General features: G+C 36.4%; 1 protein-coding gene across 3 annotated transcripts in view; it reads left to right on the top strand.

The window, feature by feature from the left end:
- The first annotated feature begins 6,806 nt into the window (after positions 1 to 6,806).
- FGFR (fibroblast growth factor receptor) overlaps positions 6,807 to 24,506 on the top strand; it is a 53,062-nt gene continuing 35,362 nt past the window's right edge. The window contains exons 1-4 of one of the 3 annotated variants that reach the window (XM_011673874.2): positions 6,807 to 7,089; positions 7,585 to 8,043; positions 21,489 to 21,620; positions 23,343 to 23,507. In XM_011673874.2, coding sequence (XP_011672176.2) covers positions 7,887 to 8,043; positions 21,489 to 21,620; positions 23,343 to 23,507 — 454 coding nt within the window. In that variant the 5' untranslated portion in view covers positions 6,807 to 7,089; positions 7,585 to 7,886. 3 annotated transcript variants of the gene reach the window in all.

Genomic DNA, 24,506 nt, shown 5'->3' with positions numbered 1-24,506 from the left:
TTAATTCCCAGGTAAGTCAGGCTGCACATTACATTCCATTGTTGTTTAGGATTTTGGCTGTAAATAGTAGGAAGGGTATGAAACAGATATACCATGGGACAGAAGTTGTTGACAACTAGTGAGAGTGTTTAGGTGGGGTTAAACATCACACATCACCTTTACACCTATCACCTTGACTCATAAGAGACAAAAAGTGTGGAAAACATTACCATCTGGCGTACAGATGAAGCCAGCAGAATTCTGACGTAGGCATCGAGTTCTGCAGACCCTCTTTCTTTGCAGTGTATTCATCATAGCATTACTTTCATCATAGCATTACTTTCATCATAGCATTACTTTCAGATCACATGCATTGAGGTTTGGAAGCTTGACTTTTGGGATACCAGAACTTTTTTCTTCTGAGACCTGTGAAAAAGGAGATGACTCTTCAAAAGATCAGGAAGGACAAAAAATGAGCTTTTGTCCCCGTTGTGAACAAGTCATGTTTTCAGTCTACATCTTTGAAGTTATTTTGAACATTTTGGCTGAAACTCCTCCAGTTTTTAAAGTATAAATTCCTACTCTCAAAACATCAGTGATTCTTTCCAGTTTTTTTGCTATTGCATGCTTAGCAGCGACAAGTAGCGCAGGGGCACAACTCACAATTTTTTAAATTAAAACTTAGAAATCAAACATTGACAGCTTTTTTGAGGTTAAGTGTAAATAGAGTTCTAAAAACCGATGTTTTTTAAATTGTTTTTTCTGCAATGTAAATGAGCCTATTGTGTCCATCTAAATGATGGGATTTGTGTGAGCTTTGGAGAAGGATTAATTATTATTGTCACCTCCATATCTGGGCCATGCAGATGGGCCTGCCTATCAAGCATCTCACATCCTAGCATTAGGACCAACAAATGTGCCAGATTGCAAATGTTAGAGTGTACACATGAGAAACTTAAGGTTTGTCCTCATCAGCCCGAGTTGGCTAAATAGCCCGCTATTTGTGATGTGGAAAATTAGCCGGAAGTTACAAATCGCGTGTCCATCAGCTCAAAACTCAAGCTTGAAAAATTTGCTCAGTTTCCGTGCATGCGTAGTGCGAGATGGACCCTTTGAGCTAACAAACTAACGCGCATGCCGGGATCAAGTCCTCGAGCTAGTGAAGACGGACCACATGTAGCGGGCTATTTTTCAAACTAGCCCCAGATTCGCCCAAGATATCTAGGGAAGATTTCCCAAGCAAAAACCCCGCTATCTGCGTCTTCACCTGCCAAATAGCTGCTATTTCGTGATCTGGCTAATTTCCCTGTTCAGAAATAGCAGGATATTTGGCCAACTCGGGCTGATGAGGACAGGCCTACAGATGGTTCTCTTTGATATCTATAGAATAGTTCAAATTAAAAGTATCAGAAGCTGTATAGTTGATGGTTGACTTGAACATGTAGTTTGTCTCTATTTGTTATACTCTTCATCACAAACTACCAGTCTCTTTGAAAATCTTTTTGGTTGACTGAAGAAATTTAGATTTCAAAATTTAATGTAACTAGATTTTTGAAATCATAAACATGACAACTTTCATAATTTATTTAGGCCCTCTAGTCCCTATTGGTGAAAACGAAAAAAAGTAAAGGCTTAAATGAAGTGTCTTTTTATTCTTGAGGCAACAGATACTACTTACTAGTTGGCTTACGTCCAAATGAACAAATTTTAAGTATTTTAACATTCATGTAACATGATGTACAGCTCTGGTTCTAGAGTTTTGCGCACCTGGAGGAATTTTATCGACTTGTAACAACGATTTATTCTGTAATTTCAGGAGCTAGAAATATCTGTTGATACAATTGCGTTTGTAGGTGATGTGATTGGCAGTATTCCCTGGGAGATACAGATGCATCATGGGTATGTAACCTTTGACCTGCCCATGAAGTACTTTCTGGCATTGCCATCAAATTATCTTGAAGGACGCTTCTCCAAGAAAAACTAACCAGGGATGCGGGGACACCAGTGATCAATCCTACTTTCATTCATTTTGAAAGCATTGTATTTGTATTCCTACATTTACATTCATACTGTTTCAAATGAGCTCCATGTAATCCGAATGTAGATTCTTCTGAATGTGGATTAAAACCTTGTGATGGGATTGTTATAATTTGCTATGAATAGTTAATGAGAAAAAAAAGATCCAATTCAACAAAGAGTTTATTGATGCAAGAAAAGGAATACCTTTCCAGTGTATTTGAATGGTATAAAGAAGCAAAAAAGGGCCTGATTATCAGTATCGAACAATGTTGGTTTGTTATCATTATGTTATCTAAATCAATGATTTTTTTTAGGTAACAGCATGTCTTCCTTTTCCCCCTCAATATTGTTAAATTTGATTCATTGAATGAAAAGTTAATAGCAAAGATAATTTTCTTCTCAGATCTGAGAGGGCATGTATTTGTACATTATAACAAAAAGAGGAGTGTCTTTATTATTTTTCATAAAACCATTATGTTAATGATTTTCATGTGCTGTAATACCAAAAACGTTGCGTGCATGTACCGGTAACTTCCAAAAATTCAGTTTTGGTCCAGATTTGTGAGAAAAATTTTTTTAACGATTTTTTAAACCCTAAAAATAGCTATCATTGATAATTTGTTAGAGTTTCAGATGGCGAAGTCTGTGGTACTTTCACAGGCAGAGTGGTGCTTTTGAAAACCTGAATGATATGAGCTCATCAGAGGGGAGAAAGAAGGGGGTTTCAATTTGGAATGCAGCTGTAATTCTGTCAGTCTTCATCCATCTGCATTCATTTAGTCATTTGCGAACATCAGCATGCATTTATATCAAGTAGTTGTCTTTTTCCTTCCCTTATTTCCTTCTCTCATTTCCTTCTTTTCCTTCATTTCCTTCTCTCATTTCCTTCATTTCACAATCAGAACATCTTCATTTACAATCCCAGGTAATAGAGGTGCCTATGTTCATCCAAAGCCAAAATGTAAAAACCAATTGAACATGGAGTACTCTCCAAAGAGCTTGGTTTTATTAGCTAGAAGTGATTGAAATTCATTCCTATTTGCATCAGCCATGGAAAGCGTGAACAGACATTCAGGTGCACGAATAAATAAATGATAAAGGTGCATTGTGAGTGGGATAAGAAAGAGAGGTAAAGAGAATCTAGAATATTTATTTTAGTAAAGAAAACACGCACACCTAAATCCAGTTTGCATTAGAGAACCTTGGTATGTATAGTGTATACCCATGTAATTGTTTGGTTTTCACCATTTTGTATTGACAAAGTGTGGGTGATGAATCACGTTTTTCAACAAAGGAGGGAAAAAACTCTTTTTGAAGTCGGTAAAATCTGACCTTCGTTGAAATGTATAGTTTGAGATTCTTCACAAGAAAAGGTAGGACTCCATGCTGCTAGTTCGTCTGCAGAAAAATCACTTATCTCACAGATTAGATTAAACTTACCCCATTTATACTGCGGCCTAAATTTAGGGCGCTCGTGGACCAACCCAACTTCAACTGGCCCGAATCCATTTAAACTGCCATTTACAACTACTCACTGCTTGTGAGTCTGACCCTAAACTACCTCTGTAACCTGTCATTCCCCTCACATGTTTATTCTGCATCCGCAACAATCCAAATCAACTGCTAAATTATTTAAACCTTAAGAACAGACAACACGCCAAAAACATCGCGAATCGACTAACTGCATCTTGTCTGCATGTGAGAGGTATATGGTTTCACTTGGTGTACAGTGAGCGCTAGTTAGTAAACACATGTAACCCATTCTAAATCACTGTGATCCTTTATACTAGAGTTGGGACGCCCCTGGTCTAGTATGGGGGCACCCCTTGGACTGCCCTAACTTTGGGGTACCCTAATTTTTCTTACCCATTTATACTGGAAATCAGACCACCTTTGGACCAGACCGGACCAGGGGCGGTAGAACTGCCAGTGTAAATGGGGTATCAGTGCGCGATTGCACAGTTCATGCCACCGTGTGAGGTTAGTTCCTCAATTGAAGAGAACTAAATCATCTCTGACCTTTGCACCCTCTCTGCATCTCTTTCTTGCTCATCACAACACATAATATAATAAATATATGTTGTGTTATCTTTAAATCTTATTTCTACTACTGCCTGCTAACATGAATTTTACCAGACATTTTTTGTAGGTTTCTCAATTTGCTTTAACAAACTATTTGATAATGGATTTAATTGTGAAAATAGTTACTGAAAGGTAGCTTGTTCACCAGATAGTTCTAAAATGTAAGAATAAATCCTTGGGAAATTTATAAGAAAAAATGACGTGATTTCATTACTTTGAAAGTAATTTTAATTTTTTCATGTGGTTTGAAGAAAAAAAAATCATAAGATGTCATAACCTGAGGAAATATTTTAAAGGATTCTCTCAGCCTACTCACCACCCATTTTATCTTACTTTTCATGACCCTTGAAATGACATTAAACTTGCAAAAGTTAAATTTAATCTGAATTAACAAATTGTAGTGATAGTTACACATTCCCAGATAATCAAATGAAAATATAAGAAATGACTGTTCAAAATTACAAATCAATCAATCAATGAATAGCTTTTTGTAGAATATGTAGGCCTATAAGCTGAGTTTTGAGCAACAGAAAATAATCTATTTCCAAATGTGAATTTTGCCTTGTAGTGAATGTGATTTATAAAGTTGCTTTACTTTGTTGGTTTAAACAATCCTCATTCTAGTACCTGTTGCATGCTTTACAAGCACCTTTGAAATACAATTTTAATCCTTAATGAATTGAAGTATTGTTATATTGATTGTTTAATGTCATTTAATCTTTCTCATTTACCAAGTAGAACAAGTAGAACCAAGTGACTGCAATGAGCTGATAGGACTAGACTTTTCCTTGTTGTCAATGCTATTGCCCATTACTTCCTCTGTATCTTTCTTCACTTTCCTTTTTCTTTGGGGGGGGGGGGGTAGGGTTACATGTAGATATCATCAGAGATATCTATTCCTGTCCATTCAATGGCTTTCACATCAACAATACAAGAAGAGCCAATAGGGACCTCCTCTGGGCCACTCTGGCACCAACCTAGTCGTTTACCCAAAGTTGTGTCTTTTGAATTATAAAATACACTATAGGCCTGCCTTCATCAGCTCGAGTTTGCCTAATAACCCGCTATTTTAACTACCGGTACCCGGATCATAAATTAACAAGTTAATTTGCGTCCTTATCAGCCCGCAGTTAGCAGAATATTTAGTCAAGAAAAATTTCATGAGAAATCTTTGTCTTGTTTCAAAAATATCCCGCTATTTGGGAAATAGCGGGCTAATTTGCACCCGTCAGAGCTAGTTTGTGATGAGCGTATCGGTCTGGTGTAGACGTAATTTACAGCTTCAGGATAATATCCCGAGTCTGAAAAAAGCGGGTTATTTGGCAAACTCGAGCTGATGAGGACAGGCCTATTGTCGTGATTTTATTATTCCAAATTTATCTTTAAAATGTTCCACTGCAACAGCTGTCACTCCCGCAGATTAGGCCTAGAAAATGGAGATACATGTATCAACCCCTAAAAATCAAGGATATTTACTCTCAGTAAAAGATGAGTTCATGTCCTTCTAGCTCTCCCATCAGACATGTTTCTTAGTTAATAGTAAATTGAATAGAAAATCAATCACATTAAGACAATTCATAATTTTAGGGAAAACCCCGGAAATTCAAGGTATTACAAAGTTTTGTGAATTTTTGAAAATTGGGTGGATATTGTTTCTTTACAAATTTGATATATTTGGATGTCCCTATGGATGTTTTATAAGTGCTAGAAAATTTACCCCCTAAAACACTTCTGCTTTAGAGAAAAATTGAATATAAAAATTTACTGGCGCAACAACTGCGACAACGATCACTAAATATTGTAGGATCGCATATGCTTTGAATATGTTCATTTGAACCAAATTCATGACCCCATACCCAAACTTTGTATTACCCTTAAGTAATTTTGGTCTGTTTTGTTTACATTGAAAACTTCTACAAGTTTAATTCATGTATGCTCACAGGAAGTGATTTACTATCTATTTAATTTATAGTGAGTGAAACATGTGTTATTGTTAGGACTCCATCTTAATAGAAAGTACCATACAGACTTTGCTTGTTTTCCCATCTACATTCACTTACAGTAGTTAGTTTCTTTGTTAAAATCTTAAAGATTATCTTTATTCATAATGAATTTTAAAAAAAGCTTAAGAACTCGAGTCAGTAAAAGTCTTGAAGTTATGAAGTTAAATAAATCATTTGTGTAAAGGTATCTCAACCTGTTTTGAATCTTCTGGATCTTTTGTATTGCATTTACAAATTAGTTATTTTCAAGAAAATTTTGTCCGTATGATTTGTGTTTGAGAGGAAAATATCCAATCATCCCAACTATTCCTACATCCAGGAACATGTCCTTATTTCTTGAAAAAATCTGGCCTAGAAACTAAGATTAAATTTGACTTGACTTTCTTCCAGTGACAAGAATACGTAAAGAAGGTTAGGATGATGTAGACTATTGAATATCTCACCTTAGCCCATGTTTGTGATCTCGGAGGAGTAGAGCGAAACTTTTTGAACTCCTGTGTTTATTGTGTTCAGTGAATACACCACAGTGTGATAATGCTAGCCTAGCCCCAGAGTGTGTGTGTGTGTGTGTGTGTGTGTGTTACTGTGGTGCTGATTCGGGGTGCGTGTATGTGTGTGTGTGCATATTCTGTTTTCTTAGTGTTTTTATGTAAACGAGGATAGAATGAATGCCTGTGCACTGGAGCAAAAGCGAGCGCAGGCGGGCTGATTGCTCTACCAGTTCCAAGTACCACGACACAGGGAGGGCTGGCATAAGCGGGTTCATTGTGTGCTCCTAAAAAACTATTCCATTGAACAAAGTTCAGCGTTGGGCTAGTGCTGACTCCTCACGTACATAACAGGCACAGTAGAGGAAAGAGAACGCATTGCGTTGGTACCGTTCTACATTTGACTTCTTTGCTCTGTTTGGATTCATGGATTTTTATAAAGTGTGGATGTGATCAAGCTTTCTAGGATTGTTTCAATTCATTGACTGCATCTGGATGATGTACTTCATGATATAAAGGTAGATATTTGAGAGAGTTTTGCTTGATCATCTGAAAACTTTTTTGTGGTGGAAAGCTAATCCACCATTGGTGTGGTTACCCTCTGTAGATTGGGTCAAATTGAACAGAGGGACATTGTGGGTTGCATTGGATTTGGGGTGCTACAGAAGGGTGCTTACAGTGTACTGTATCTCCTACTGTTGCTGTTCTGTGAATATATGATGAACATTTCCTTCCAAAAGTATTATATGCAATACTTGTTGATACTTGGTTTATTTTTTGAGTTGAATGTTGTATCTTTGTAAGAGCATTGTGTGTGTATTTCCATAAATCAGTATTGTTTTCAGAACTTCTGATGTTTTGAAGTGTTTGTAATATGTTGCTTTGAGAAAAAAATCCTGAACACATGGATGCATTAATTTCTGTGTAATTAATGAAATTAATTCTCTTAGGTAGTGTTTTTATTTTTTTACCCCATCTTTATAGTTTCTCAAACCTTTTTCTTCCTTTTGCAGCTTCGAATCCATGGTAAAGAAAAGGACATCAGTGAACACCATGTTCATAATGTTGCTGGAATGATGACTTTAACTGTTAAAAAGATGTTTGCTGATATTAAACTCTAGCTGTAGCAACTTTGGAGTTGACGTGGAATAAATTTGTAGACAACTTGACTGGATTCTCGTGAAATTGAACCAAAATCAACAACACCCGGAGTGAGGAATACACTGTTGGCAGAGAGTCCGTGAGGGCTTATCAAGTACTGCATTTTCTTCTGTCACAGTTTTGTGAAAACTATGCTTCGGTCAGCCACGGCATCATGAGTCTGCCGCGTTGTCCGAGGACACGTACCGTCATGTTTTCTAGAACTTTGACTCGTTGTTATCCTCAAAGAACGCTTTGGATTGCGATATTATGTGTAATATGCAGTTGGACATTATCAACGACTGGAGCAACTACAATACGAGATAAAGAAGGTTTGTAATGTTCACTTCTTCTCAAAAACTCTATATACAGAGCTTGCCTTAAACCATTTTACATGTCATACTTCCTTGCAGAAATTAGACTTGTTTCTTGGCTTTCATGCTTTATCAGAATTTTGCTGAACACCTTATTTGTTCTTAGTATTGTATAGTTTAGATTGTAGGCATTGTAGCAATTATACTATTTTCAGTATACAGACAAAATTATTGTACCTTTAAGGCTTTATTAGGTACAGTAACTTTCGACCAAGAACAGTAATTTGATAGCATTTACCTTTGTAGAAAAGGTAGAATATAGGTCTTCTTACATTCAATCATTTGTTTCGATCAATTGTTTCTTTGAAATTGAATATTTATTTGCTAAGAATAGAACTTAATCTGTTAGACCAGGAGAAAAGTTATTTCCTTCTTTGTCATTATTAATGAATGAAATTGTATTACAAGAGAAATCATGTAAAATGTAGAAATAGGAGAGTCTGGGAGGGGATACCTACTCTTTTGGAATTGGTACTGAACAAGGTTTATGAACCAATTTTTATGGTTAGATGACACAAATTGAATTCTGACAATTTTCTGCCTCTGTCCCAAAGCCCTGGAGGAAACATCAGAAAGCAATCAGCAGCTGTCCCCATCAGTCTGGGGGTAGGTAGCCAGCCAGCCCACCACCTCCTTTACTCTAATAGCATCCCCATGTTCCACAGCTCCTTGCTTCCATAATTCATGGCTTGTTGGCTCGGGCTCGCTGGGGGAATGGCTCCATGCTCGGGGTGTAAAATTGTCACTTGATGAACTCCCGGTGGAGTTATGGGCTCATTATGAGTTTCTAGTAGATAGCTTGCTTCCACATCCTACTCATCACCTTTGTATTGCCCAGTCTTTCTGCATCAAGTTTAAATATTCAAGAGTTTAAAGAGTCAAGTCCATGGGATGAGTGAAACGTGCATGTAGTCATGTACATAGATGTTATCATTATCATTGTGCTCACTTTCCTTGAATTGTATAGAAAGTACTCCAAGAAAGAATATATGTTTGGAAATTTTACCCTATTTGAATGTCGCAATCAGTCAACTGATTGAAGAAGAACAAAATTGTATTTCATTTCCATTTCATTCTAATGTAAAGTCTAAAATATGGACTTGGAGGATAAAATAATGTTGATTTCATGGTGATTTAATATGTCTTCACTTTTGTGATGTTCATTCAATTGTTGGTAACTTCATTGACATTGTCGTCTATTGAAGAAAATATTAGAACTTACAGATATTTTTTAAGTTGATAATGATATACAGTAGATCAAACCCTGGCTTAAGCCTGTTGTAGAACGTTTATTTGCGATTTTGTTTTGACATGAATTTGTCATGACAACTAACTGAATTTCAAATTCCAGTATTTCATATTTGTAATGCAAGCACTCTCCCTAGTGAGAAAGGTATTTCTTTTATTTAATGCTGGATGACTCATTCAAGATTCTAATTTGATCCAAATTATCTCCCCTGTTGAGTCCAACAATGCCAGACTATTACTCTCTTCCTACCAGCATACTATTAAGAAATTTAGGATACAAACAATATGTCCCATGCTGCTCGATTCCTATCACACGCCCAGTTTTCTTTTATATTATTTGTATAGCCCCATTGCTTTTCTACTAGACCAGCAAGCAATTCAGGTTTCGATTTTATTATTTCAAAGATACACAAATTAGTTGAATACGGCCTTATAGCCAGAAATTTGATAAATTTGCTATTTTTCAGTCATGTGGAATGTGCAGTAGATCAAAATACAGTCAAAAGTAATAAGTTGGAACTTTTTAGAACTTCAAATGTGCATTCAAATTGCTCTATAGCTGGGCATTTTGAACAGTTGTTAACCTAGGCATGATGCTTCAGAAATTTGATGACCAGACGGTAGCAAATATTGCCTGACATATCACCATGGCGCATGAATTTAAATTCCAGATTCTTTAGAATTTGGCATTTATGGATGACCAGTTGGGAACAAAAACCCCACTGTAATTTACAAAAATCATACTCTCTTCTCTTGTGTCAGAGAGAGAATAGTGCCTACCAGTTCATTTTGCAACTTTTCACTTTTTACCCTGTTCCTTATTCTGATGTACTGCTCACTCCAAGGCTGCAAAATCATAACACATGGGGTATCATTTTAAAGAGGAATAAACACACTTCTGATAATAATAATCAAAGCAGTGATTATGCCATAATAATTAATAAGAGAGATATAAGCGATCAACTTGAGTTTCCAAACTTTTTTTTGAGGGGTTCATTTACCTGCATATTGATTTGTACATATTTTTTTTCTTCAATGTACAATGACTTTTCATTGACAAACCATGTAGTTTTCTATTGAAAACTCTGTTTGTTCTTGAACATGATAAAATATATTAGTTTCTGTTCTAATAGGGAATCAAGATTTAGAGATAGTAGCATCTGCAAAAATTAGTGAAAAATGTAAATGTTTCCTAACTTAAACATAACCTTCCTATTGTGAATGGATATTGTTATTGGGTAAGTCCAACAGGAAAGCCTATATATCTTGTTATTTTTAAATAATCATCTAACCTTCATGCCACCAATATAATCTTGTATAGTAAGAAGAGGTGAGGCAAGCAAGCTTTACAATCTCCTGTGATAAGTTGAGATTCTTGCCCCTCTCTGTAAATATACTCTACCTGACCCACTAGAGAGATAAAAGCGATAAACTCAATAAACTTGCTCTCTTCTGCAATCAAGGTGCACCTGCTGGCCAAAGTCCTCTAACTTCCCATTGATAGATGCATGCACTAAACCATGCTGCCTAAGCCAAAAAGAAAGCTCGATCTACAGCCCTTCTGCAAACCAACATACAGTTATGTGTGTGGGCCTATGGTTACATGTATATCAGATCTGAATCACAGACATATTGATGTAAGATGCAGGCATTGATAAGTACCGGTACTGGCCTTTTTACAGCGAAATGTGGATCTACATAAGAGTCTGGTTTTCTCATGAGACAGTAAACACTGGTGTAATGAATGAATGTATGTAATGGAGGTATGAATATACCGAGTTGCACATTATGTAGAGATTTATGGAGAGATTTATGTAGATGTGCTTCATTCAATAACTTCAAAGAAGTAAAAGTTCAAAACAGGGATTTTGGCTAGAGGACTTTCCACTAGCCATAGCTATTAGCTACAGTATGCTGTGTTTAATCTGCTTCTTACTTTGATAAAAGGAAAATAGTTTTACAGTTTATACTGTATGCAATTTTAAAAGATGTCCTACCTTTTTGGTAGGTTTATTAGTTCGAAAGCGGGAAGACGAGATGGCGCAAGTTTGAAAGGAATATGATGAATATCAAATTTACCAAGCAAGAAATGTTGACAAATTGACATTATACTTTGAATGAATATGAGAGTTGTTTACCGCTACATCAGTGACAATGATTTGATATTTGAGTATCTAGTTACTGAAGTACACGTTGTATAATGTAGGTCTACACGTTTCAAAATTGAACGTTTCTATTTTTCTGTTACTTTGATTTCTCTTCCCTTTCATTAAGCAGACAATTGTATTAAAAAAAAATGCTATGTTGTTGTTCTTAATCCTAGTTTAGACTAGTCAGGATTTGACAAACTGTATTAAAGAAGAAGTATCAATATATCCACTACCGATGACAAGAGAGGAATAATAGGCATACATGTATCACTCGATTACGATAAATTAAGTGACTTTAACAAACTGTCCTTAGCCCATTGTTAGCTTTTGTTAACAAGTTAATGTTCAGTGTTTACTTTATGGAAGGTAAATGTAATGAGAAAAAGGTTGCTGAAGAAAAAGAAAAGATAAAGAAGGAGAGATAAAAGGGAACATTTAAAGATAATAATCAGTATCAGTTATCACCAAATTGGAGAGTAGTTATTTGTCTGCATGGGTTGGGTAACATTCCAAGGCAGCGCACCTGCATCTCAGTGAAAGGTACAGCTTGATAATTTGATCAATGATGATGGAATTATTATCAATCCCCGAAAGCCGCCTCAAAGAAGAAACAGACCAAATTGGACTTATTATCCAGTCTGTCTCTCTGGAGATAGGCTTGTTTGGCGCTAGCTTTACAATGGGATAGTAACAATGACCCAGCAGTTGGGCCATTTTTTTCTTCTTGATTTCTTACTCCGTCCACAACAAAACAAGTTGTTTTCTTTGAAGGCAAGTCATTGGTGCCAATAATTGATTTTGTTGGACCCACCTATTGAATGAGCTCGCTGGTTGAGTTTTTAGATGGACTAATGATACCCGCTAATCAGCATTCCTCAACTCAGTCTCTGAAGCCCCTCACTGTCCCTTTTGTGTCCCATCCCTCTGCCTCGTTCTAGCGAGAAAATGGCTCCTATAGAAATCCCTTTTATATGCTTGACTTTAGAATCAGCTTTGTGTTCTATTTATCTCCTCTTCTCTCTAGGCAGCAACCAAGCTACCGTGGTATGTAATGGGGCCTAGTATGGAACAACAATCAGTCGTTTTAAACTACCTACTGCTTTTCCCTGTCTACTTTATTAAAAAAAATATTGGTAGATCAGTACGAACTGCTTTTGTAAAAAAATGTTAGTCACCATTGAAAAAGGGCAGTTGGAAGATGAGAATGGGATTACTAAATAGGCCTATAACCCGAACATAGATGGTATAGGCCTACATGGTGTGATAGTTTCGATAAAACATGACTACTATCCACATGGTCCAGTAGTCATTTTGTCTACATGTACTTATCATTTGGTCTAATGACCGTTTAGGCTCATAGTCATTTGGTCTAACTTCTATTTGGTCTAGTCTCCAATAATTCCAGTTCAAAATACTTGGAAAATCTGTGTGCACAAATATTTGAATACATAAATGGTATTCATCCCAGGCCTAATGCACAGCCTCAAATGACCAGTTGGCAAGCTGTGTTTGGTCCAAATAAGTTCCAAGGATGGTACTTTCTTTACTAATGCCTCCTAAATGTTGGATTGTGGCAGAACAGCATCTGTATCGTGCACACTCATACATTTATTTTCTCCTTTCTTCTCTTTCTTTCTCTTACTTCTGTTTCTTTCACTTTCTCTTTCATTTTTCTTTTGACACTCTTCTCCAATGCTTGCATTCTAGCAAGACAAATGTGCAAGACCTCTTCCCTGGTCCCTCTCACTCCATCTCGTTACCCCAAGAAAATAGGTCTTAGGAAGCCTGGCTCCAGCCCGGGGCTGAGATTGGCTCACAATAGAAAACTAAAGGGAACTTGAACCCACACCTTCCCCCGTTTTCTTTGATCTGCAAGAGTACTGTGAATGCTGAGGCAAGGTCAGGTCTTTGTGCGTCTTTCACAGAGCCCTTTCATCCGGTGTTAAGTAAGAGAATTCTCAATCCACAAAACTTCTCCTCTCTTGCCCTCCCTCCTTTCACAGCAAACCAGAATTCAGCTGGCCTTGCTTTGAAGGGAGAAAAATGAACTCCATGAAAGAAACAGAAAATGGGAAAGAAAAGATTATTTGGCGGGTTCTCAGTTGAAAATAAACCCCATTAAGATGTTGTTACAGTCTAAAGGTTGGATTTGTGGAAATAAATACCCTGGCTTGGGCTGAAAGAAGACGTAAAAGGTATCTTTTATGATGAAGCCACCAGGGGAAAATTGAAAGAGAGAATGGATACTAGGTAACGATCAGTTTTCAATTGATAATTTAGAATTAGATACTGTTGTTTGCAAGTGCCCAATATTTGCACAGGAACTTATTTTTCACCAAATTTTTGTGGACCTCTTTTCAGAAAGTTTGATAATCGGTCAAAGAGCTCGCATTGAAATGTTCAAATCAACATGTCTGAAAAGAGAAATGGTAGCATTTCTACCAAGGCCTCCATTTATTCTGAGAGAAAACCTGAGATATAAGTGAAATTTCCTGAGTTTCCCACAATATCAGTGATAGCTCTGCATTGAAGTCCATCATTTACTAAGTCTTTCTTTTTCTATTGCAAGAGATTTATAGAGACATGGGATAGTTGGCAAGTAGCAAGGGATTTAGATTGTGACAGTTTTGATGAGGATTCAAGTTCGCTGCCATTCACTTGCTTTCTTGCTCTGATAATGAACGAACCCAAAAGAAATTCCACACGACCACACCACACCTTCTATATCACCACATTTTGGGCCTTACAAAGAATTTTGATCATTTATTTATTGGTATGAAATCTGCTGTTTCACTATTCATACTAGTTACAGAATGCTTGCTATTTAGAAGACATGCTGTCTTGATGAGGACTAATTCAAGTCCAATCATCCAAGCTATAATTCTGATCTCAAATGCAATTGCTGAGGAAGGGGCTTAGACATCCTAATTGTAATCTTATTGTAAACTTCTTTTAATTAGACGATAAACTTATATTGAAATAGGGCCTACAATTATGTAAAATGAAGTAATTTGGGGTAGCTGTTGTCTGGGCTGAACCAATAATGCTGATGATTGATTTGAATTGCTTTGTTTGATCAGGTGAAGAACTTGAATTTGTTATTAATATAATTAAGATTATACAAGAGCCTATAAGTATCAGGAGCGCAAACCATTTAAAGCACATGTGCCACAGAGGAATGTTAAGCCTTCATTACAGTAGGGCCTTTCTTCTTTCACACAATTAGTTAGGGTGGTGTTGCACTTTTTGTATATTGGGATTAGATCTGTAGGAGCGATAAGCTTGACTTACTCATCAATAGAAAGATGGGAATCTTGAAACACATACTCTCAAACTTGAGCCAAGGTACCTCTTTCAGTCCGTCAGTATGGGCCGGAATGGAGCTGCCTTGCAATGAATGTATCATGATTGTTCTTTTGAAGACTATGATATGTGTCAACTCTCATGAGATGTTTCTCGCTGGAAATGATACATAGGGGCTTACACTGGAAATGATTGATTTATTAAGAACAAAGAACTTTACTTCGTTAGAATTAGAATTAAATTTGACAGCATTCCAAAATTTGAACAACTTCCATGAAATAAATAATGCAGACTTTGATTACATTTCACCAAAGTACCTTGAACTATTGTCTACCGAGATCCAAAAGGGTTTGAACTCTATGGTGTCAAAACTGTGCCTAGATAACTTGAATTATGCCTTTCTAGCTCTTACTAGTAGTTGATGAAACTTAGTAGTAATTACATTGTACCCTAGAATGGAACGTCGGGGACGTGGTATGAAAAGAGCATTTTATCAAGGGAGACAATGCTGGGGAGTGTGCTTGCACTTTTGGGGGTGTAAATGATATGTGATTCATCAATTTATGACAGCTACACAGATGTCCTAACTCATTTATTTGTGACCCTCCCTTGGCAGGCAGGATAATCCACTCTTTATGAATCTTTTGAATTGATGCTCAGATTCTAATCATTGGAAAGATAACCATGCCACTCATGTTTCTCTTACAGTCTCGAGTGAGAAAGCTACTGCTATCTTGAAGTTATCATGGGGTTAGAAAGGTGAAGGGATGGGATGATCTATAGACAAAAATAGATGGTTTGAACTTTTAAGAAATTATTCCCCCCCCCCCCCCCCCCGCCCCCACCTTATCTTTGCAAAAAGAAAAGATGCTGAGATGATCAGTATTTAAAATTACAACACAGAGGTGATTATTATTTTGCTTAGCATCACATTTAGCCTGTAGGAGAAGAGTGAGAGCAGATAGTATGACACCTTTGCACTATTGCCCTTCGATTTCATGAGATTGTCACCTTTAAAAACTGAAGACCGTAGGTCCATTTACACAGCCCTAAAATCATTTTGAAAGCAAATGAGTTTTTAGACTGCCATTTACACTACTGGAAAAATGCATTAAAAACTGTTTGTGCTTGCTCAGTTTATATGTTGATTGCAGATGACTGAAAACTTACGATTCATGGTTGGTAGAGTTATAGATTCAATGACCTTTTAGCTTCCTTGACCTCAAACTTGGAAAAGAAGTGAAAAGGGTAGCCTTTAAATAGAGATGAAAGATGATCAAGCTAAAATCCACTGACTTGGGATGTTTGACAGGACATCCAAATTGGAGGATCATTTCTGACACATTTCATCTTGGTGCCACAGAGGCACAAGGGAAATGAACCTCTATGATCATCTCCAAATCAAATTCCAAGCTGAGGGATAGCTGCTCTTAGGAAGAGCGGGAGAGGTAAACCAGGTCACAGACGTTCGCCCGTGCCGAAATATGACTTCCCCTTCAGACAAACCGATGGCGAATCTCAAAGAATTTCAGATGGATCTGCTGTGTCTGGTGCTGAAATGTGACTCACACCAAATGGCTAAGGTGGGACTCCATGAAGGTGTGCTGGGTTTAGTGTGGTCAGTGACCTTGCCTAGTCTTGTGAAATGTCTGAACTCTGACCTTAATTGTGATTGTTACTGGGTAACCTTCTAGAGAGGAATGTCTTGGGATGGAATGTGTGGTTTAGCATTTTTGAAGGTTCTTTCTTTACATGTTGCCTTATGCTGGAGATGTACTTTCAAGGGAAATAAAATTTGAAGGACCACACCCATACATTTAACTGTTTAACAAGGAACTTTCTTTATCTGGGATTTACATAAATTGTAAAGAATAATGGATTTAACAGCAATAGAATTTCATGGATTGCAAAATTTTGGTCTGGTCTTCAGTTGTGATTCAATTTTTGGCAGCATGAATCTTTTCTCAATCCAAAATTCTGAACATAAATGAAATTTGCTTGTTCCATGAAAGCAAACATAAACACCCTGATGTCATCTTTGAAACTGAAGGATCTTGGAATGGGTTAGCAATTTGATGATTTTAGCCTGTCTGTGAACAGAAAATGTACCCCAGTCATCAAATTAATTTTAACTAACTTTTATTGAAAACCCACACTAAACCAACTTAAAAATTACTAGATAAAAATGTGCTTGCATGACTAGCCAACTACATAGAAACAAACAACTAAAAATACTGTGCATGTTTGTGTATAGCAGATCTGTCTGATTTATGGACTTAGACAGTACTACAGTAGACAAGTATTAAAGTAGGACCTTCCATTTTCCTTATAGGCATTGTTTATGAATCACACATAGTACTTTAGCAGATTAAACTTCAGACAATGTTATTTGTAAAGAAGAACAGACTGGCTTTATTCATAATTCACCAGTTTGGCATTGCATGCATGTCCCCTCATGAAAGCAAATGTTGTATTCTGAACTTGGAGAAGATCCACTTCAAGTTGAAGAGTAATACACTGTCTAGACTTGCATTTGACCTCTTTTGTCCATTTGGAAAACGATTCTTTCCAATGAAGCCTATGTTCTTAAACTTTGTTCAGTTCTTTTTGTTTTGTAAATGTAAATTATGATTTGATATGTGCACTTGATCTCTCAGGAGAGGTTTCATGTAGCTGACTATAGCGAAATCTTTTTTGAAGAATTCAAATAGCTCTATAAATAAGGTGCCTGAGGCATTCTAGCATTGACATTTGAACCAAATAGACTGAATAGGGCTGATTTAGTCGTTAGAATGTATATTTATTTAACCTAATCTCCAAAAGGAGATCAAAATTATGTAAACAAAAACAACTGTTGGACGTGAAATTTTAAGAGTTCATTAGAAGATTTGCTTCTCTGGCTGATGATTTTAAGAAGTTCTTTCAGATAAATTGTGCATGTTTTATTATATAGGTCAGAGAGAAAGCGAGAGAAAGAGAAATGGAGGGGGGAAAGAGGAGGGAGGAGGGGTGTTTTTACACACATCCAAAATCAAGAAGTAGGTTGAATTTGTGTGTTGTACTGACTTCCAAGCATTGTAGTATTTGTAGTTGTTACAGTCATGTAGGGAAACATTTAGTTGATATTTCTACTTCCCTTTGGAAGTGCATAACTGAACCTACAAGCCCTCAAGAATTAAGAATACAAGTTGTTTTCCTTCTTAAATCATACTGCCTCTGAGAGTACGCTCGTGATAATAATGCTAGCTATCGGCTGAAAGAAAGGAGAATGAGCCATTTTGGTTGCGATACTTCATTGTGTTGGACCGGACTTGCCTCAGTCCAAGCTTTTCTTTCATTTTATTTCTCATTGCCTCATTTTCCGAAACCCTCTCCCCTTGATATTTCTGTTGTGACAAAAACTTATTCTAGATGACTGTGTGACGGAGAGAGAATGAAAGAGAGAGAGAGAGAGAGACAGAGAGAAGAAGAAGAGAGAGAGAGAGAGAGAGAGAGAGAAAAGAGAAGAGAGAGAGGGGAGAGCATTCTTTCCCTACTGCATATTGTTACAGAAGTTCTTTCAATTCGTTGAAAAGCCTTGCACTGCAGAGAGCACTCGCAGGGTGCTCGTACTTTTGCATTGAAAATTGTGAAATAGATAAATGGCAGGCGCACAAAAGGTGCAAAGGGAAAGAAGTGAAAAATATCAGTCTGTGTGGTCGACGGACCAAAAAGGTCAGGGCTCGGGCTGATCACAATCCTCTTTATAACGACGCGATGTTCAATAGCTCCAGAATGGAATAAATTACAAAAAGTTTTGTTAATTTTAGAACCGCATAATTATGTGCACTCTTCTCAATAGAGATCCAATGATGGGTCAGAAAACAGCAACTAATTCTATGAAGATGAGACATTTTAGAATATTCTGAACTACAAGTCATAATTTGTACAGTGTAAGCCTGGAAACTGGTGCAAGGCCGACTACACTGCAGTCTGCAGTTGGAGGCTTGATCAAAGATATTTTGAGATCATAAATATCACAGAGGGAGAAAAGAGGACTGTTCATCAGAATATTTTTTTGCTGGGAGGAAGGCCAAATCAATTTGATTTTCAAAAGGGGCATAAAAGTGAGGAAGGTTTGGGAACTGAGAAGAAAATAGCTTATTATTCCGCTCAAATATGAGCTAGCTTTGGGGAAAACACATTTATCTTGTTGGTCTACAGGGGTATTTGATTAAAAATAGGAATTGGTGTTATGTTGAAGGTTGTTGCTGTAGGCCTGTCTGTAGGTAAATGAATTCCTGATCTTTTTCCTCTTTTACACTGTAATATGAATTTCCATACATATACATTTACAAACTAATGTTGCAGCTGGTGAAATAAGAAGTGTTTTGTTTCAATTTAATTCTGGAAAGAATTGACAAAAGTGAGAGAAAGATTTAGGAATACTTCTGAGAACTATGAATTATAATAATCTCTACTCAAGCCCAGAGACAAGTACTATGATGGAGAGGAAGACTTTAAAAACATTGTTTTATGAATCCTGAACTTGTAAAATAAAAAGAGAGAGAGAGAGAGAGAGAGAGAGAGAGAGAGAGAGAGAGAGAGAGAGAGAGAGAGAGAGAGAGAGAGATAAAGAAAGTTTGAAATGATGCAAGTAGGGGAAGGCACTTCAATAAGCTGCCAATACAATCATTAAATTCTCATGACAATATAGGCTACCTATTGAAATAATATGGGAGATGTTTAGTGAGAAGTGCACTTTAGTTAAGATCTTATCAAATATATTGATGATGAAAACACATTCATCATCCTTTTCGTTTGAATTTCCTTTTAACAGCTTGTTTTTTCGGTTTCTTTTTTTCAAAATGGATTTTATAGGCAATCCATCAAGCAGGATTTAAATGCTTTATTACAAATAACAGCCTTACGTTGATGCACACAGGTATTCCTTCTTAGGCTCAAGGAGAATGGCTATTGTGTTTGCACCTGAACAGAATTAGGCTCACAAAACAAGCTTTATTCCAATATTAAAAGTTTCTAGTAACTTGGCGGTATATAAATTTGTGTATCAGATAAACCCGAGTAGTCAGTGTATGCAGCATTTTATAGCATAAGATAATACATACTTGAGATGTTTTGCAGTAGGGTTCATTTTGAAGCTATGGAGTAAAAGGAATAACAAAAGTTACAAATGTATTGTAGCCTGGAAATGTAGACTATTGTAGCTTGGTATTCAGTAATAGTCATCAATGGGTAGCTATTGATGTGCGGGGTGGAATCAAATAATTCAACAGCGGGGGTGCAGTGACTAGCATTGGCCCATGTCATATGGGTTATGGGCCTTTCCTTGATAACCCTGTGGTTTATCACAATACAAAGGATCCAATCCTGACTGGCATGCAAGGCTTATTGATGAACCAATAGGAAAACTCAATAGTAGCCAGTTTTTTTTGCCAATGCTGCAGTAGCTGATTTAATGACAAGAATTGTAACAGAGCCTTTGGTTCTTTGATGTGGGGGTAAACTCAATTGTAATTACAAGCCTATCTCTGAATGAAAGAAGAGAACCAAATGTAGCTAGAGTATCATTGTTGGATGTTATTTTCAATGTCTTTTCTTTCTTCAATCATCTTAGATTCTATTCTATACAAATAATTTGTCAAAGTTTGTTCATGAATGAGTTAACTTTTGGAATGTATTAAAGTATCATGTGGAAAAAGTCGGGAGGATTGAAAAGTATTAGTAAAAATAATAGGCATGCATTTTATACAATAGTTCAACTTCGAGAAGTTGATGGGTTTACTATTATGCATGAATTGATTTGAAAACCGCAGAAAGAAATGGGGATTAGACGTCACGGCTAGGTCACTGTTATAAGGGTAGTCTATCTGTTCTTTGAGTTGTCAGTTTTGTAACTGAAGCTCATCTCTCAACTCTGATTTTAATGATACTGTCCTCTAGCTGAACAAAGAAGAGAGTAGGGCTATTTTACAGGTACATTTTGCATTTCTACTAATGTGTAAGCCCATTGTATGCTTTACCGCATGCTTTGAATCAAGAGATCTTTTGTTGTCTTTCTCTTCGAATGGCTCACATGAAGTAAAATCAATGGAAAATAAAGTGCCCATGAGCTGGAAAATTTTCTTAACAGCATGCAAAAAACAAATGTGAAGTAAGCTTACTTTTAGGACATGCACATCAATCAATACATTGTGTGATTTTAAGAAAGAACTATAAAAAAGAAATGAATTATAGGATTGCACATACATGCTCAATGTCTTTTGATTTTTTCTGTTTAATGCATGAAGCTTTCTTCTCCCCAAGTTAGGAATATTGATATCAGCAGTTTTTGTTTGATGTATGATGTGATTATTAATGAAATAGGAGAAGGAGATAAGCCATGGAAACTAAGAGGAGGAAAACATCTATCATTAGGCCCATTTACACATCCAAGATACCATTTTGAAAAATCATCACATTTTATAGACTGTCATTTACATTTCTGGAAAAACCAATAAAAAAAACATTGGGTGTTTGCTCATTCTGTCTTTTGGGTGAAAATAATTTCTGGTAGATTTTATGGTGAGGTGCCATGTATTATTCTGCCAATAAAGCCCAATAGGCATATTTTTAAGTTGTTAAACTCTTTGGATGATTCATGTCTTGCAAGAAACTGTTATTAACTTTCCACTTCATTTTCTGTATCTTTTTGTTGAACAGTAAAACCAGACGCTCCTCAGAATCTAACAGCCATCCCAGTCAAAGCAGAAGCCATTGTTTTAACATGGAAAAAACCATTAAAAGGACAAACAGATGGATACATTGTTGTATACTGTCTCAAGAGAAACAAAGGTATGTATGTTTTTATTTATTTATTTGTTTGTTTGTTTATTTGCCTGCCAATCAAATCGAGGGCTCAATTTCATTTGAAATGGTCTAGTGAGAAAATTCAATGATTGAAATATGATTGTGTCAATTTTAATCAGAGTGACAGTGTGTCAATATTTGGAAGTTCATTACATTTTGTTTAGAAGCCCAACGGTTAACCAATGTTGTGTTTTACTTATTTCTTTGCTAATTTGTTTTAAATTTTGTTGTTGAAAACAAATTTCAATCATCTTTATAGGTATTAAAGTGTTGTTATGCTTATTCATCATCAGAAGAGAAATTTGTCTTTTTACATTTCCATGTGAAGTCTTGAGATATAATCATTAGATGACACATTTCATTTGAACAGTTGTGAACTTTACACCTCCCTCGTACTGGTCTGCTCAACCTCTATTGTTAGCACAAAGTTTAGAAAAGAATTAAACAGAAATCAAACAAGATGTCAACATTTTATTGGAAGAACAATTCATCATTTCAAACTTTTATAGCTCTGTTTTTCTGGCTTATGCCACTGCAATGACAAAGGGAAATTTTGAATGAGCGGATCTGTTGTCAATAGGTCTGGAAATGAATTGGACTTCAAAAATGAAATTTTAAGACTTTAAAGGAAAAAAAATCATTTGTATTATAGTTCTTTTGATCTTTTTGTAGATTGAGAGTGACTAAGGCTCTCTATTTGAAATTTGTCTTAGTCAAGGCTTTGAAAACTTGGTTAATAGTATTGAAGAAAAAAAGTGGATAAAATTGTGGGTTATTTGAATTTTGAGAGATTACTGTACATAGGCGGTTGGAAAACTAGAAATATTGCTAGCTTACCAATTTTCCAATGATGTATGAATTTTGATTTTGATTTTTTTTTTAAAACACATACAGTGTAGATCATAACAAAACAATTCAGCAATACATCATAACCATGTACAGTGTCCATGCACTGTCATTTGGCATTTTGAGTTCTCTGTGTAACATTTAGTCTTACTATATTCGTTCCTACATTGATGGTGATCAAGTTATAACCATCTAAACAAAATTTAGTCTGGCAGCATGGATAGTCGCAGTTTTACCAACTTTACAAAAGAAACCAGCATTTCCAGTCATAATGAATCCAGAGTGAAACTAGCAAATACCAAGATACGTGTATGAGAAAACAACATTAGAGTAGTAAAGAAGGAGCACCTGTATATTTGATGCCCTTTTTGCGGAGGCGTAAGTGGTACTTTTCATCGGTCCCCCTGCTGGAGTCCAGCATTGAACATGGGGTATTGTTTGCTCTCTTTTGTGAGTGACAAAACATATTTCATTTCAGATTCAATCAAGCATTCCCTAAAGAAAATTGCTCCTGGAAAATTGATTGTGGTTTGTGCTTGTCCGACGACCAAGAGAGAAACTTTCAGTTTGAAGATGGACTTTTTTTTGGTTTTTTGGTGCCGCATGTATGCAGAATGTGTCATGTTGAAGGCGCTGTTTGTAATGGCTTAGTGCAGACCTCCATTTATAACAGGATGTCTTTTTTTATTTATATAAAAAAGGTGTATGGTCATTTTCAAAGCTTCTTATTGAACAAGATTGGTAGCTTTATGTATGTAAATGATTTATATTAGAAAAAGATGACGTTAGATACTTACATATATTCTGATATGGTTCATTTAATATGATATTTCTTTTATTTTGACTTGATGTTTTATTCAGGTAATGGATGCGAAAGACAGAAGATTGAAGGAGGCAACGTGACCGAGGTTGAAGTCACCAATTTATATGCAAACCACACATACCAATTCCAGGTGCAATCCTGGTACTCAGACCATCCAGAAGGAGCATCTACAGGCTATATAGAGGCATCAGGAACACCACCAAGTATGTATTACAGGGCTCCCTCTACTCATAGTCACACTCAAGAAGAAATTACATTTCTAGGAGAGAATGTTAATTACGATGATGATGATGGTGATGATCATGATAGTGATGTTGTTGTTTTTGATGTAATGGTGATAAAAACTGTAATAATGAGAAGTTGTGAGTCTGATCTGTTAATCATGATGATAATGATATTGGTAATTGTGATGACGAGGTGATGAGATTAGACATCTGTTCCAAGATAAAGGGTTAGGTCTTGGGGTATGATTTGGTTTAGGCTTTAATAGCATTGTTCTGTAGAAGTTCTAATTTCTGGTAGTGTTAGAAAGTGACCTAGTAAAATCTGAAAACTTTGGTATTGAATAACAAATTTTCCCCTAGATGAATAAGCTTGTCTCAATAGGCCTGGCTTCATCAGCTTGAGTTTGCCAAATAACCCGCTATTTTAACTATCCCGATCAAAAAATAACCAGCATCAGCATCAGCCCTCAGTTGCAATTCGCTGTATTTTTGGTCAAGAAAATATCCTGAGATATCTTGGTCTTGATTCCAAAATATCTCGCTATTTTGGAAATAGCAGGCTAATTTGCGCCCGTCCGAGCCAGTTTGTGATGAGCGTATTTGTCTGGTGAAGTTTTGAGCTTCAGGATAATATCCTGAGTCTAAAAATAGCGGGTTATTTGGCAAAACTCGAGCTGATGTAGACAGGCCTTGTGTGTATGTGGGCAATTGCTTTTGTTGCATCAGGTTATTAGACGTGTTGTCTTGTGAATAATCCCAACCCTCCCCATACCTTTTCTTCTGATCCAATTGCCTTTAGTTCTTTATGAGCAAAGGTTTAGGGACTTTAGGTAGCAGTGTCATATGATTTATCGTAGAGTCATGGTTTATTCAAGCAGTCTCCTGTTTCATGTTTGTGAAGAAGACCAACTCCTCTGGGTATGTCTGATAGGTAAACACTGCTAAGCATTCATCATTTCCCCAAATGATGTGATTTAA

The sequence above is a fragment of the Strongylocentrotus purpuratus genome, unplaced genomic scaffold (assembly GCF_000002235.5).
Source record: "Strongylocentrotus purpuratus isolate Spur 01 unplaced genomic scaffold, Spur_5.0 spur5_scaffold_15, whole genome shotgun sequence".
Lineage (NCBI taxonomy): Eukaryota > Metazoa > Echinodermata > Echinoidea > Camarodonta > Strongylocentrotidae > Strongylocentrotus > Strongylocentrotus purpuratus.
Note: the sequence above shows the minus strand (reverse complement) of the source record. Positions and strands in the feature narration are given on the sequence as shown.